Below are 14,852 nucleotides of genomic sequence, written 5' to 3'. Positions count from 1 at the left end.
GATGAATCGAATATATTCATGAAAATGTGTAATTATCGGGGTTTATCCAGTGAGTCACCCCATTAACTACACATTTTACAGGGCTATCTGTAATGCATTACTGCCAAGTGTCCCTGTTTGGTATGGCCAGTCCCTCTGGTCCCCCAAACCCCTGATGCCCCTCTCTCCTTCCCCTCTTTTCAAGGAGGTCAGAGTGTTTGCCGGGTATGAGGGTTTCTACAGTCCAAAAAGCCCCGATAATGTGTATCATGTTAACCCATTAATAGTCATTTTTGGGTGATTTTTTTTTTTTTTTAAACTATGACATCATAATTATAATTTGATTATAGCTGTGTAACTACCCCTCCCCCAGCCATTGCTTCCTTCTATAGACACCATTCCTGCCCCTCCAGGATCCGCAGCTGGAGCGAATGCCCTACAGAGGGGTGATTCGGGGGGCCGTGGGCCTGGTCTCGATACTGCAGTGATATATTCAATAAGGGAGCTGGGTGGGTACCCCATCACGGGGTACCTTCTGCCCCTGCAGTATTATCTTATTGCACCGGCCCTGGGCTAACGAAGGGCAAACAGGAATAAGCCGAGCGCCGTATATGGCCGATTCATAGAACCGTCTAAACGAATAACTTGCACCCCTCATCTTGTTGCCCCGCGTCTTGAATGTTGCCCCTGTCAGGAAGGAGCGGCTCGTCTGCTTACTTTGTGTCTTTTATTTCATCTTAAATAAGGAAAATATCCATCGGAAATCCCTGAGAAACGATAAAGCGGTTAACCAATAAATGATAAACGTATAGAGAAAAACCCCACAGATACTCAATACGGAGAAATATCACATCCTCGAGAGAAGCCTCGTCAGTCTCCAGACCTCCTGCTACAACCTCATTGGGACAACAGAGACACGAGGTGTCCAATCAGGGTAAAGGAGACCAGGTAACCCAGTCAGAACGATGGACACTGGAGCATCCAATGAGGACACACGACACAAAATATTATCATCAGAACAACGGAAACCAGAGCATCCAATCAGGGTGCACGACGTAAATTCTCAGCAGAACTATTTAAACAGAAGCAACCAATCAGGGTGAACTAGACAAGATAATCCAGTTAGAACAATGGAAGATGGAGCATCCAATCAGGGGGCGCGAGAGTAGATAATCTAGCGAGATCGATGAAAACTGGGGCATCCAATCAGGGTGAACGAAACAGGAGTGTCCGGTCCAGGTGAACAAGAAAGGGCGGCCAATGAGGATGGTGAGGGGTCTTGGGTTTCCCATACATTGAAGGGGGGGGGGGTATTTTCAGGTATAGAACCATGAAGGGTTAATCAGCTTTTTAGGAAATATTAAAAATATAATTTAAACTCCTCAGCCGATTATTAAAAAATTAGCAAACTTCACAGACCCCCTTCATATTATTAAGATAATAAAGCCCACTTTGGTGTGAAGCCTCCTTTGGTTGATTCCGCAAGCATGGCGGCTACATGTAGAGGACGCGCATGTCTATCACCGCCCCATTCCAGGCCAGTAAGTGGATCTGCCGGCCGGAGGTCCCTGTGATGCCGTTCGGCAACCGCGGCGGGTCACTTATACATGGCCATCCGCCTGCTCTGGTACATATACATGTAGGCGTCGCAGAAGAGTCGCTTGGCCACGCCTCTCATATCCCTGGGGTTCTGATTGGAGAGATCCCTCAATGGAGCAGCCAGGTAAGTGGCCACCTCTGGGCACAGACTGACCTCCGGAATATTGTAACCTTCTTCACCACCTATCAGCAAAAAGGGGAGGAAAAAAGTTTTTTCACCTTATTATTGAATAAATCAATAATATTAATAACACATTGTACAGCGCTACGGAATATGATGGCGATATATAAATAATAACACATTGTACAGCGCTGCAGAGTATGACAGCGATATATAAATAATAAAAATAACACGCATTGTACAGCGCTGCGGAATATGATGGCGATATATAAATCAATAAGCGCTGCGGAGTATAAAGGCGATATATAAATAATAATAACACACATTGTACAGCGCTGCGGAGTATGGCGGCGATATATAAATAATAATAACACATTGTACAGCGCTGCAGAGTATGACGGCGATATATAAATAATAACACATTGTACAGCGCTGCAGGGTATGACGGCGATATATAAATAATAATAACACATTGTACAGCGCTGCGGAGTATGACGGCGATATATGAATCAGTAACGAATCATCTCCATGCCCCTCCCCTCCGGCCGCGTTCTCACCGTAACGATCCGCCATGCTGTCAAAGAACATCCAGCTTCCCTTCTCGGGTCCGTATTTCACGAACGAGACGTAATGGCTGGTCTCGATGCACAAGACGCCAAACAGCTCGAGCGTCTCTCGTGGGACGTGGCCGGGACCCTCGCCCCGCATCTCCCCAAAGCCGTCTGGGACCCCGAGCTGCGTTAACCTGTGACCCCTGCGCTTCTGATGTGAATGCACCTTAACAGGGGCGGAATAAATAACTGAGCGTCAGACACAGGATGGCCATCTGTCCCCTTTAAAAGGTGTCGGCGCGAGCCTAGAGCATGCTCTCCACACCACCCACTAAACGGGTACAATTTACAGACCCAGCCTCCCCCGCAGACACGCTCTACCCACAGCACACGGCTCCTGTGTCCCACCACACGCGTGTATTAAACGTGTCGCGATACACGTGGCTGACCTGTTTGGCGCACACGTCGCAGTACTGCTTGAGGCCGGAGTCCGAGAGGATGACGTCGGTAAAGCATTCGGCACATTCCCGGGTGGCCAGACGCCCGCACACCACGCACTCTCTGGGGCCTGCCGGGGCAAAACGGGGCAGAAAAGGCAAAAACGGTTAAATCATCGCTGATAAATCCTCCCTAACGTTAAAGTCCTTCCTCCTAAGGTGCAAAATACAGCAGCGAAAGAGCTAAGCAAGGACCCTATAATAAGCCCACCCTACAGCTTCCACGGGGGCCGCAGGGCTACCTGTATTAAAGAGACAGAGTGATGCCCCAGACAGCCCCACAGGGTGGTCAAAGGGGCAAATGCATAGGGGGGTATTAAGCAGTATTGAAGTGGATATAATGTCCGAGTGTCCGCCCGAGTGTGAGTGCCACTCACTGTCTTGCAGCAGGTCGGTGACGTCGAGCTCCAGCGACGGGATGATTTTACTGAACATCTTGTAATCCTTCCCGAAGCGAGGCGTCTGGATTATGAAGCAGGAGGGGACCTGAAAGCCAGACAGAGAAATCCGTTAGCCCCCGGCGGCTCGTCGGCCGAGTCTAGAAACCGCGTTCCCGGGTCGCATTCACCTAGAACGTTCCGCGCCCCCCCCCCGCTCTCTGACCCGGTCATGCGCAGCGATACGTTCCCTTTAAAGCGATGGCTTCATGGTGAAGACCCGCCGGCTGTCATGGCGATACGGCGGAGCAGGCGCCGGGCGCTCTCACCTCGGTCATCTTGAGGTTAGAATGGTGGAAAGAATGTTCCAGAAGCTGCTGGACGCTGGGCACGGTCATCTCCGGCTGCTGCTCCAGGAATATCTGGTAACAGTAACAATCCTGCACCTTCTGGCCCTCAGACCTGCAGAGAAAAGGCGCTTCTTTACACCATGGACCCCAGCCCTCGCCTCCTGTCTGTACGCTAATCCCCGTCCGGCTCCGTTATTCCTCCCCGGTAAACTCACTGTAGCTTCAGGAGAGGCTCCAAGCCCAGAGTCCGGCTCATGATCACATTCAGGAACTCTTCGGGGTCTGGAGAGGGTTAAATAAATCAGGACAGGAACAGATTTACTAAAAACTTAAACTAATCCAAAATATTATAAAATAATAAACATCGGTTTTATAAATAAATTATAACAAAGTTCTTATTTTTGTCCCATTTACGCCTTAGCGGGAGGTTGGAGGCCTCCGTCTGTATCTGGCATCGTTGTCATGGGACCTGAAGAGAAGCCTTTTTCTGCTTCTACGGCAACAACCTATCGCCACTTGTTTTAGTGTCACATGACAATTAAGTATTCTCTTAAATAATTACTTCTAGGGGGGATTTGGGGACACGGTAGGATCGCAGACGCCGCTTCTTCTAGCGCCCCAATAGTTTATTCAGGTGTTGGGGCGCGGGTGGTCTCTTGCCCCAACGCATTTACCTTTCTCGGAGGTGGTGAAGCTGGGGCACCGACTCTCCTGCTTCAGCTGCTGTCGCAGAACCATCACACTCTCAGCCGACACAAAGCCGGTCCTGCGGGGGGTCGAAGCACAAGGTCAGGGCGGGATCTGCCAGCTGCGCATGAGAAAAAGCCCCCCAAAAAACCCCAGGGTAACTCAGCCAATGATTACAGCCCCTTGCCTAAAAATGGCAGCGGGGGGGGGGGGTGAATTCTATACGTTATTATTGCACGTAAACCATTGGATATTTGTCTAGTGGCACATATCATATGTTGGTGGTATGGGGGCCGACTTGGTGACCCTTCTTCATGAAGCACCGTGGTGGTTCTGTAAACCTGTGCACCCACCACTCACGGCCCTCGGGGTCCGATCTGCCCCGAGACTGTAATGCCCCCCAAATTTTATTTCTCATCCGCTTAGTGAATGAGCGCTCGCACCTGCGCAGGGGGTTCACTATCTTCTCCCGGAGTATCCGCTGGATGTGGCCGTCGGGGACAGACGATGGTTTAAAAAGCAGAGAGTCCAAGACAGAGCTGCACGAGAAGAGACTGGGGGGAGACGGGGGGCATCAACAGAAAAATATAGATATTTACAGATAATTTATAATAAAGTGTTAAATATAAGGATACAGCATTGTGGGGGTTAAAAAAAATGACCCCGCTTACTTTTGATGCTACTTTTTTTTTATTATTATTATTATTTTTTAATTAGGTTATTTTTGGTTCTGCCAACATATTGTGTTTATTTATGCTGATCCTAAAGGAACATGCAAATAATCAGAAAATAAACCTTATTCAGCAAGAATTCAGCAAAATTCAGCAAAATTATTCAGCAAAGCATAAAACCGATTTTTTTTTTAAAATAAATAACTTTTTAAAAAAAAGAAAACGAAAGCTCTGTTCCTTTCGTAAAATCTGCTGCCGCCGTTTCCAGCTACAATCGTCCTTTACAACATTAACCCCGTCTGCGCTGGATTTCCGATCCATTTCATGTTATTTTAATGGACAAAATTGGCTTTTCTTTCAAAAGCAAAAACAGCAGTGCTGTAATTCCCGCAGGTACCTGAAGAGGGCAGCGTCCATGTAGCAGGAGTTGCAGTGACCCTGAATGCCTTTCATTCTGCCCAGAAGAACATCTACAGCAACGGTGCCCTGCAAGGGTGGGACCCCCTCCATGACTTTGTCATCTGCACCTGACAAACAAGAACTAATACGGTAATCACGCAAATACCCCCAGATTCTGAAACGCATCAGGAGGTGGATTCTGAGCACTGATTTGGGGAAATCCTAAATTCTGCAGAATCCCCCCAATGTATTTGCAAGGAGGGCACGGTAACAATTCAACGGTATCTCAGCTAACTAAAGCTCTACTTAGACCCTCACACACTCACACTCGCTGCACCTTCAGGAAAAAGACAGAACTCCCTGTCCTGTAACAGTAAACTCCCTGCCCTGTTACATTAAACTCCCTGCCCTGTTACATTAAACTCACGGTCCTGTTACATTAAACTCACGGTCCTGTTACATTAAACTCACTGTCCTGTTACATTAAACTCACTGTCCTGTAACAGTAAACTCCCTGCCCTGTAACAGTAAACTCCCTACCCTGTTACATTAAACTCCCTGCCCTGTTACATTAAACTCCCTGCCCTGTTACATTAAACTCACTGTCCTGTTACATTAAGCTCCCTGCCTTGTAACATTAAACTCACTGCCCTGTTACATTAAACTCATTGTCCTGTTACATTAAACTCTCTGTCCTGTTACATTAAGCTCCCTGCCCTGTTACATTAAACTCCCTGCCCTGACACATTAATGCATAACACTTGCGCTCAATGCTAAGGTAATGAGTATGACACGATTGGAGGAAGCGTAAGAAACGGCAACAATATTTTTTACAAACCTTTTGGAAAATAAATGCGGGCTGCCGAAAATGTTACTGCAATGGAAGCAGCGGCTAAAGTTTCTGCGATGACATCCCAAGCATTTCATAACTATACGTGGGGCTAACCGGAGCCTTCCCTTGCAGGACACGGCCAGGACTGCCCACTGACGTCAGCGGGCGGTCTCGTGACATCAGCGGGCGGTCCTGTGACATCAGCGGGCGGTCCTGTGATGTCAGCGGGAGGTCCCCGCTAATGTCAGGAACACCCCCATTTAAAGGGAAAATGGGCGGGGAGTGGGGCGTGTCAAGACCCCACTCCCTGGACCCGGAGGTCTGATTATAAGACATTCTATGAGACATTTAAACTCTCTGGCAAGTAATTTAAGGGCAAGAAGAGTCAAACTCTGTTTTTTATACAATGCTTTGTAAGTCATGTGGCATTAAAACACTATAAATAGTATGATTATCATGAATTGTTTTATATATCACCATCATATTCCGTAGTGCTGTACAATGTGTTATTATTATTTATATATATCGCCATCATATTCCGTAGTGCTGTACAATGTGTGTTATTATTAATTATATATATCGCCATCATATTTCGTAGCGCTGTATAATGGGTGGGACCTCTAGGGGCACATGGCTTCCCCTGACAAGGACATAAATCAGTGACAGATACCCACTCCTCAAACACTCATCCTGCCCTTACCTGGGGAGGACTCACCGCGTGGCGCGTGCTCCGGGCTTTTCGTTGGGGGGTCTCTACTGTTCAGGAAACGTTTGTCAGGCCAGCAGGCTCTCAGCTTCACAAAAATGCCTCGTTTGGGTGGGCACACGAAATATTGGCGGTTCTGCCAACATCCATCCGTGTGCCCTTTGTCTTCCTCCTGTTGGAATTAAGAGGCGCGGATCACCGGGCAGCCGCAGTTTAACGTTGAGAAGTGTAAAGCAACGCACTTGGGATGTAATTTGCAGCACTGGGGGCGCTTGCGCTGTCAGCGACAGATGAGATGGAATTGGGAGGAATTATTTCTTAGGACATAAAGGTAAGCATTGGCAGGATGTTGGGTTGTATATGTGGCAAAAATGTCTCTGATCAGACCTCACATAGGAGTAGTGGGTACAGTGCTGGAGACCCCATCTCCAGAAGGATATTAACACATTGGAGAGAGTTCAGAGATGGGGAAGACTAAAATGGGGAATGGTTCACAGCATAAAAAAAATATCTGGAAAGACTGAGGGATCTCAATACACCCGTCCTGGGGGAGAGAGGGGGGGATGGGACAGAGACATTTAAATACATAAAGGGGTTTAATGAAAGACAGGAGGGAAATTTATTTAAAATGTTACAACAAGAGGACAAAATCTAAAACTAGAGTTAAGTGGAATGGCCTGCCAGCAGAAGTGGTAGAGGGTAATACAGTAATAGAATTTAAAAATGTAAGATACGCATAAGAATATATATATAAGAACCAAAAAAGGTTACTTTACACTTCAGAAGGAAAAACAGGCAGAATAGATGGACTAAATTATATGCTTAAAATCAATGTAACCCCCACATTGCTAGCAAGGGGGTCTGACTGCTCCCCTCACACGGGGTCTACACAGGGAAACAACATTTGGACTCACCAGCTCCACGCCAACCATCTCCTCCTCCACATTGGGCAGATAACCCATCCACCGAATAATCCCATAGATCATCTCTCCCGCTTTATACTCAATCTGTACCACGGATGAGAGTTCTAGGGGTCTCTGCGCAAGGTCACTGCCGTTGTGGCCGCTACTGCCGGCGACAGGGCTGATGTTCCAATCCACGATATCGTTACCTTCCAAACAAACAGGCGATATTGTCAGCGCTGCGTATGGCCCAGGGGCCACATATAAACCCTATCAGCCATTCTGTATTAACTCTCTAACACGGCACATTCCGTCTCACATTGTGCCCGTGTATATATTACATACGTATATATACATATTATATGTTATATATACATATGTTTTTTACTACTACAGATGGCCCGGCAGCAAGGAGCCGTTTTAGGCTGCCTGCTCCATGTACCGATCCCTGTGATCTGATCTTTTTTGAAACTATTTACAAACAGTAGAAGCTGCTTATCCATCACGGACGGATCAGCAGCATCGTCTGCCCTGCAACCGGGGCATCTGCATTCACCATAAACAAGGCTGGAAAACATCACGGCGTAAGCATAAAGAGGCATAAGGTCAATCAAAAGAGAATAGAACGCCGTAAAAACTGCATTAGAACAGAACATTCTCAGCACTCCTCAAAACCACCTCATTCCATAAAAAAGACACACTTGACAAAGTCAATTCAGGTGCATGATGGGAATATCTTCAAACCGTAGGTGATGTGAAGGTTAATATGTACGCAGCGGCCACGCATGTTATTATATCCAGACACACCAACGTACCGGATAAAAGGTGTTTGATCTATACGCATATCTGTAACGTTACTAGCACTGCGTATAGGTCAAAACACATCCTAATTAAATATCATCTCCGGATCCGGAAGCAGGCGCTCGCGCTCAAACAATTAGGAGATTAAAAGGGCTTCCGGTAAACGGCGTAATAAGAATTATCCAAATTGCAGAATTTCCGTGGCGACAGCTCAGGAACCAACAAAATCACTGCATGATTCAATGAAACGTCCAGAGATCGAGTAAATAATGATCTGTTTGTAGACGTTAATTTTGTTAAGAAAGTTTAGTCAAAATAAATTATGTTAGAAACATGATTATGGTTTTTTTAAAAATAAAAAATTAAAATAATAGGGGTCGCGTAGGAGAATCGGCCTCCTTCCTACCTCCAGATACAGCCTCCTCCTTCAGAAGCGAGTCCAAGGGGAGCTTCAAGAGACCTTCCGGAGATCCCTCTTCCTGAAAACCCATATAATAAGATCAAAAAGAGAGCCAAAGGCAGAGTAACACAGCTTCAACCGTGAAGACCTCAGGACTTTTTCACTAAAATCAGGCTTTATGAAGTTATGATCGCGTCTCCTACAAGTTCGCTTCTCGGAATGTTCATGAAATGAGGTTCTATCGGCAATAAATTTACTCGAATATATATTCATTTCCTTCCATGAAACTTCATCGGCCCCCATCGGCCCCCCGGCCCATCCTGATCTTGGTTGATTTTACTCCACGGACCGGGAACTTGGCCAAGAAAAGGGAATTTAGGGAATAAGGAGCCGTGCCAAAAGATACAAGAGATTCCACCGACCAACAGAAGAGGCCGAGAAAGAAGCACTCACCGGTAGCACCTCCACGAAGCCGTTAGACGCCTCGTCGCTCGTAACTATAACGGTGCCTCGCTTCAAGGAGTCCTCGACGTAGTACACCACTTTCTCCCCGGGATTCACGGAGCTCTGCTGGTCGGCGTGCGAGGGCTGCCTCTCCCCATCATCCACATGCAGGCTTCCCGAGAAGAGGACCTTGTTGAACGGCAGGAAGAGGCCGCTGTTCTTTTTACACTTGAAGAACGTCACTCCTTTGTAGGTTCCATCATTTTCCCCTCTTCCTTCTCCATCGCCCTACGTGACACGGGGCATTAGAGGGGTGGATAGAGTAGGGACACGTTAGAACAACAGAACTCAGCCATAAGCCTGTCCCATGCATGTTTAAATCCCCGCTACCACCTCTGCTGGGAGGCTTCTCCACTTATCTACCACACTCTCAGTGCAGAAAAACGTCATTACATTCCATCTCAGCCCCTCTAGTCTAAGATTATGGCTTTTTGTTCCATAATATTAACACACATGGTGGTGAGCAGCGCGATGTGCCTCTTGTTAAACGGGGGGCTATGAAGACCCTCCCGGAAATGCAGCTACAATGAAACTTCTACTCACCTCTAATTCGACACCAAAGTAGACGGGGGGGAGTAGGGAGCTGCTGTCCAGAAGGCTCCCCACGTGGTGCAGGAGGGCAGGGAAGAGCTGGCGCTCGTGTTCCACCAGGACCCGCTGCCCGACCTCTGCCCGCGCGGCCTGCTCCAGGAGACCCCTCTCCAGGAAGCAGCCGAGCCGTTCGGTGGGATCGGCCACCGCCAGCAGGAGAGACGCCATCTTTCTGTGGAGGGGCTGCAGCGCGTTTACGTCCACCTCGCCCGCAGCGTCGTCGCCGATCACGGTGACGCTGAGACAGCCGCGCGGCCGGTGCTGGTCCTCGGCCACTTGCTGGAGATAATCCTCCTCGGTCACGCAGCAGAGTCTGCCGGCCTCCGTCACCCGGGACCCTGCCGAGAAGGCGTCCGTCAGGATGAAGTACATGAGGGGGTCGCCCGTCTCTCCGGCCATATTTCCGGCTACTTACTCAGCGGATAATGCCCCACAGAGTTCTGGAGAAATGAGGCTCGGTTAACGTGACGCCGGCGGTATCTGTGTCAGTAATTCCTCTAATCCTCTCGCTGCACAACAAGCCACCAGTCAATAATCCGTAACCCATTAAACCAGTGCGGCCGGCTGGGCCATTTATCGTAACTGGGAAAGGGTCCTGTCTGTGAAACCTAAAACCAGCGGGTCGGGGGCTTCGATGGAATGTAAGGACGTTTTACTTTACTGAGAGGGTGGTGGATAAGTGGAACAGCCTCACAGCAAACGTGGTAGAGGGTAATACAGTGAGGGTATTAAACATGCATGCGGTAGACATACGGCTCCTGAATCTAAGACGAGACCAACGACTGATTAAGGTTTGACATCTAGTCTAGGCTGACCTAGAATTTAGGATTTTGGGGGGCAGGAAACTGGTGAAAAGAAACAGGAACTTACCCCCAGCTGCCATTCAGCAGCAAATCACATCATCCTCAGCCTTCACAGCGACCGGCAGCAACCAACGTTGTCAGCGTCTCGTTTCCAGGCCAGGATGTCTGTAACTCACGGGCGTCTCAGACTCCAGCCTGATATCACGGAAACGAGGAGGCCGGCGGCTCCGTGCCTGTCCAACCGTGGCCCCTGTAATAACAGTTATGGTAAAGCTACCGTAGTTCGGCCCTTGTATGAACCAATCAGAACCCAACATTCCTTTTCAGGTTAGGAGGGTATTTAGAGATGAGAGAAGAGATGTAAGTAGGGGAAAGTAAGAGTCAAGATATACAGGGGTAGGGGCAGGACTCACAGTGTATACAGGGGGTAGGGGCAGGACTCACAGTGTATACAGGGGTAGGGGCAGCACTCACAGTGTATACAGGGGTAGGGGCAGGACTCACAGTGTATACAGGGGGTAGGGGCAGGACTCACCTCACAGTGTATACAGGGGGTAGGGGCAGGACTCACAGTGTATACAGGGGGTAGGGGCAGGACTCACAGTGTATACAGGGGGTAGGGGCAGGACTCACAGTGTTTACAGGGGGTAGGGGCAGCACTCACAGTGTTTACAGGGGGTAGGGGCAGGACTCACAGTGTTTACAGGGGGTAGGGGCAGCACTCACAGTGTTTACAGGGGGTAGGGGCAGGACTCACAGTGTATACAGGGGGTAGGGGCAGCACTCACAGTGTATACAGGGGTAGGGGCAGGACTCACAGTGTATACAGGGGGTAGGGGCAGCACTCACAGTGTATACAGGGGTAGGGGCAGGACTCACAGTGTATACAGGGGGTAGGGGCAGGACTCACCTCACAGTGTATACAGGGGGTAGGGGCAGCACTCACAGTGTATACAGGGGGTAGGGGCAGGACTCACAGTGTATACAGGGGGTAGGGGCAGGACTCACAGTGTATACAGGGGGTAGGGGCAGGACTCACAGTGAATACAGGTTGTAGGGGCAGCACTCACAGTCTATACAGGGGGTAGGGGCAGGACTCACAGTGTATACAGGGGTAGGGGCAGGACTCACAGTGTATACAGGGGGTAGGGGCAGGACTCACAGTGTATACAGGGGGTAGGGGCAGCACTCACAGTCTATACAGGGGTTCCCAGGCTGGGGATTTGGCTGCTGAAGCTTGTGACACAGACAGGAAGTCACCGACACCAATGACAGCCGGGAGCTGCTCTCTGGCTCCACCGCCTGGTCGCTGCATGTACTGCACACGGGAGGCTGCAGGATGAGGTGATTTCTATTTATTACCAGCTGATGTCTGATGAGATGTCTGATGAGGAGACCTCTGAGCTGCTTGTACCTCGTGTGACCCTCCATTATACTTTAGGGATGTTGGTGACTAAAATGTATCACCTTCAAATAAAGATGGCAGACTGCAAATTTATCAAATTTGGTAAAGATGATCCCTTTATTGGTGATGTGTAATAGATTGCAAGCTTTGGAGACTACCTAGGTCTCTTCTTCGTGTATAGTATGTATGTTAAATTTGGAATCCTAGAATTTTTTGGCATGTAAAAAAAACATTTTGGACGTTACAATTTATACAAGCAGATCGACCCGTCTAGTCTGCCATTCTTCGTGCTGTAAAGTCTCATTTCTTAGTCTTTGGACTAAGATGGGCAGTCCCTGTCGCCCATCTATAACATTGCTTGCTCACTGATACAAAAATAAATCAGAGGTAAAGAAGGGAAACCGAGAAAATCTGAAGCCTAATACATAACTATTTTATTATAATCCCTTAGCAGCGACAGGTGTTTCCGGATTTGGGCCGCATCTGGACAGGGAATTGAAAATGGATTGAAATCCTATTTTTTTTGGAGGGGTTTTGCTGCCCTGTAGAACATTCTTTTTTAATGAATTCAATACAATACATGCTGCCAAAAGCTGTGCGCTGCAACAACACCCTCTCAGAATATATATCATCGTTTAACCGCTAATATGTTATAGTAATAGTGTATAAATATCTAGAGAGCGATATCGCTGTGGAATTATATGTACAACAATAATAATTACATATATTGTATTGGCTACGATTATTGGCTGCAGTTTTTTCCCTAATTTAAGTCTTTAAAGTAGGGGTGCAGCCTATAAACGGGGTTTAGCCCGACGCCCAGGACATGCAGTTCCGGGCGCCGGGGAGGTGTTTTTTTTTTTATTTAGTACAGGTGGCCGCAGCGCTGTAGGGGAGCCGAATCCTCCTCTCTGGCGGCCAGCAAACGTCTGCAAGATGCAAGTAGACAACCTCCGCTACTGCCGCTTCTTCTGCCAGGGCTTTTATGGCAAAGTGCTGGCGTCAAATGACCTTCCGGTGCTACATCATAGAAGCCCTGGGTGAAGTGCCAGGCAGTAGTGGAGGTTGCCCTTAACCCCTTCAGGACCGGGATTTTTAAGCTAGGGTGTCGCTAAAGGACTGGAGCCGTTTTTGTGTTTTTGCCATGTCTTTCTTCAACTGTAATTTCTCTCTTATCAATTGGTGCACCCACACAAATCATATATTGTGTTTTTCAGCACAAGTAGGGCTTTCATTTGAAACCATAGTAAGCTGGGTAGTACATTGTTTAGTTTGAAAAAAAGTGGGGAAAAAATGAAAAAAAACACATTTTTTTACAGTTTTGTATACATACAAATTGTACACACATTAAACCAATGGGAAAAAAATATCCCAAATATATTCATTAACTTGTCCTGATTTGGAAACCACCCAACATGGCCAGGATTTTTATCTATTTTGACCAGTATAGGGCAAATATTGCAAGGCATGCATCACGTTTTTGAAATGTAATTTTTTTCAAATTTGGCATGGTAGTCTAATAACTGCAATAGTTGTCACAAATACTGATTATCCCCCCAAAATTATATGTTTATGAAAAATAGATAAGTCAAGGTGTACAACTAGGGTCATTTTGACACTTTTCAAACAGGGATTTTATCGCCAATTGCTGCCAAATTTTGAGGTATTTTTATATTTTTGGGTTTTTTTTGCATATGTTGCAATGTTGCTTTAGATTTTATATTATATTTTGTATAGAATATGTGCAACTGCAGAACAAAACCAAATTGTGTTCACCAACATCCCCCGGTTCCAACAAGGCCTCACATGCATGGTTCATGCATTTTTTGAGGAAGCTATGAGGGCAAAACTGGAACATGCGCATTTTCGTTTTCACATTTGGAATTTTCAGAAATTGGTTTCCTGGGCCCATATCCCATTTGGGACATTTTGGAAGCCCCCTGCTGTAAATTACCCCATAAAAGTATATATTTATGAACAGTAGACAAGTCAAGGTGTTCAACTAGGGTAGTTTTGACAGTTTTCAGCTAGCCTTTTCTTCACTGATGTCTGCCAAAGTTCACGGAAAATTTATTTTATTGCGTTTTTAACAAATACATTTCAATGTTAAAATTTATTTCTTGCACAGCATATGTGCAACAGTGGAAGAAAGCACCACATTTTGTTCACCAACACCCCCCGGTTCCAACACGGCCTCACATGCATGGTTCATGCATTTTTTGAGGAAGCCATGAGGCCATAACTGGAACATGCGCAAGTTTTCAGAAATTGGTTTCCTGGGCCCATATCCCATTTGGGACATTTTGGAAGCCCCCCCACTGTAAATTACCCCATAAAAGTATATATTTATGAACAGTAGACGAGTCAAGGTGTTCAACTTGGGTAGTTTTGACAGTTTTCAGCCAGCCATTTCTTCACTGATGTCTGCCAAAGTTCACAGGGAAATTATTTTATTGCGTTTTTAACGCATACATTTCAATGTTGCAATTTATTTCTTGCACAGCATATGTGTAACACTGGAAAAAAACACCACATTTTGTTCACCAACACCCCCCGGTTCCAACAAGGCCTCACATGCATGGTTCATGTATTTTTTGAGGAAGCTATGAGGGCAAAACTGGAACATGTGCATTTACATTTTTTTAAATATTTTTTTTCATCAGATTACTTGTAAGTG

The 14,852-nt window shown here is 47.0% G+C and overlaps 1 protein-coding gene across 1 annotated transcript; it reads right to left on the bottom strand.

Moving 5' to 3' along the window:
• Positions 1 to 1,576: 1,576 nt before the first annotated feature.
• Positions 1,577 to 10,366, bottom strand: LOC149277877 (ubiquitin carboxyl-terminal hydrolase CYLD-like). Its single transcript, XM_089502601.1, has 14 exons — positions 9,920 to 10,366; positions 9,326 to 9,604; positions 8,879 to 8,951; positions 7,684 to 7,880; positions 6,764 to 6,941; positions 5,230 to 5,359; positions 4,605 to 4,715; positions 4,149 to 4,240; positions 3,690 to 3,756; positions 3,454 to 3,586; positions 3,125 to 3,233; positions 2,700 to 2,818; positions 2,257 to 2,476; positions 1,577 to 1,761 (listed from the first exon to the last, which is right to left on the bottom strand). The coding sequence occupies exons 1-14, from the start codon at positions 10,364 to 10,366 to the stop codon at positions 1,577 to 1,579; spliced, it is 2,340 nt and encodes a 779-aa protein (XP_089358727.1).
• Positions 10,367 to 14,852: the final 4,486 nt, after the last annotated feature.

The sequence above is a fragment of the Sceloporus occidentalis genome, unplaced genomic scaffold (genome assembly GCF_023333645.1).
Source record: "Sceloporus occidentalis isolate IW3139 unplaced genomic scaffold, rSceOcc1.0.p SCAF_206, whole genome shotgun sequence".
NCBI classification, from domain to species: Eukaryota; Metazoa; Chordata; class Lepidosauria; order Squamata; family Phrynosomatidae; genus Sceloporus; species Sceloporus occidentalis.
This window is presented reverse-complemented; position numbering and strand designations above follow the sequence as displayed.

What these genes read in the sequence shown, in the direction of transcription:
- LOC149277877 (XM_089502601.1), bottom strand. Translation starts at nt 10,366, where the DNA reads ATGGCCGGAGAGACGGGCGACCCCCTCATGTACTTCATCCTGACGGAC. An exon ending in GAGCCTCTCCTGAAGCTACA is followed by an intron (nt 3,587 to 3,689) that starts GTGAGTTTACCG and finishes TTTTCTCTGCAG; the next exon opens with GTCTGAGGGCCAGAAGGTGC. An exon ending in CACCGACCTGCTGCAAGACA is followed by an intron (nt 2,819 to 3,124) that starts GTGAGTGGCACT and finishes TTGCCCCGGCAG; the next exon opens with GCCCCAGAGAGTGCGTGGTG.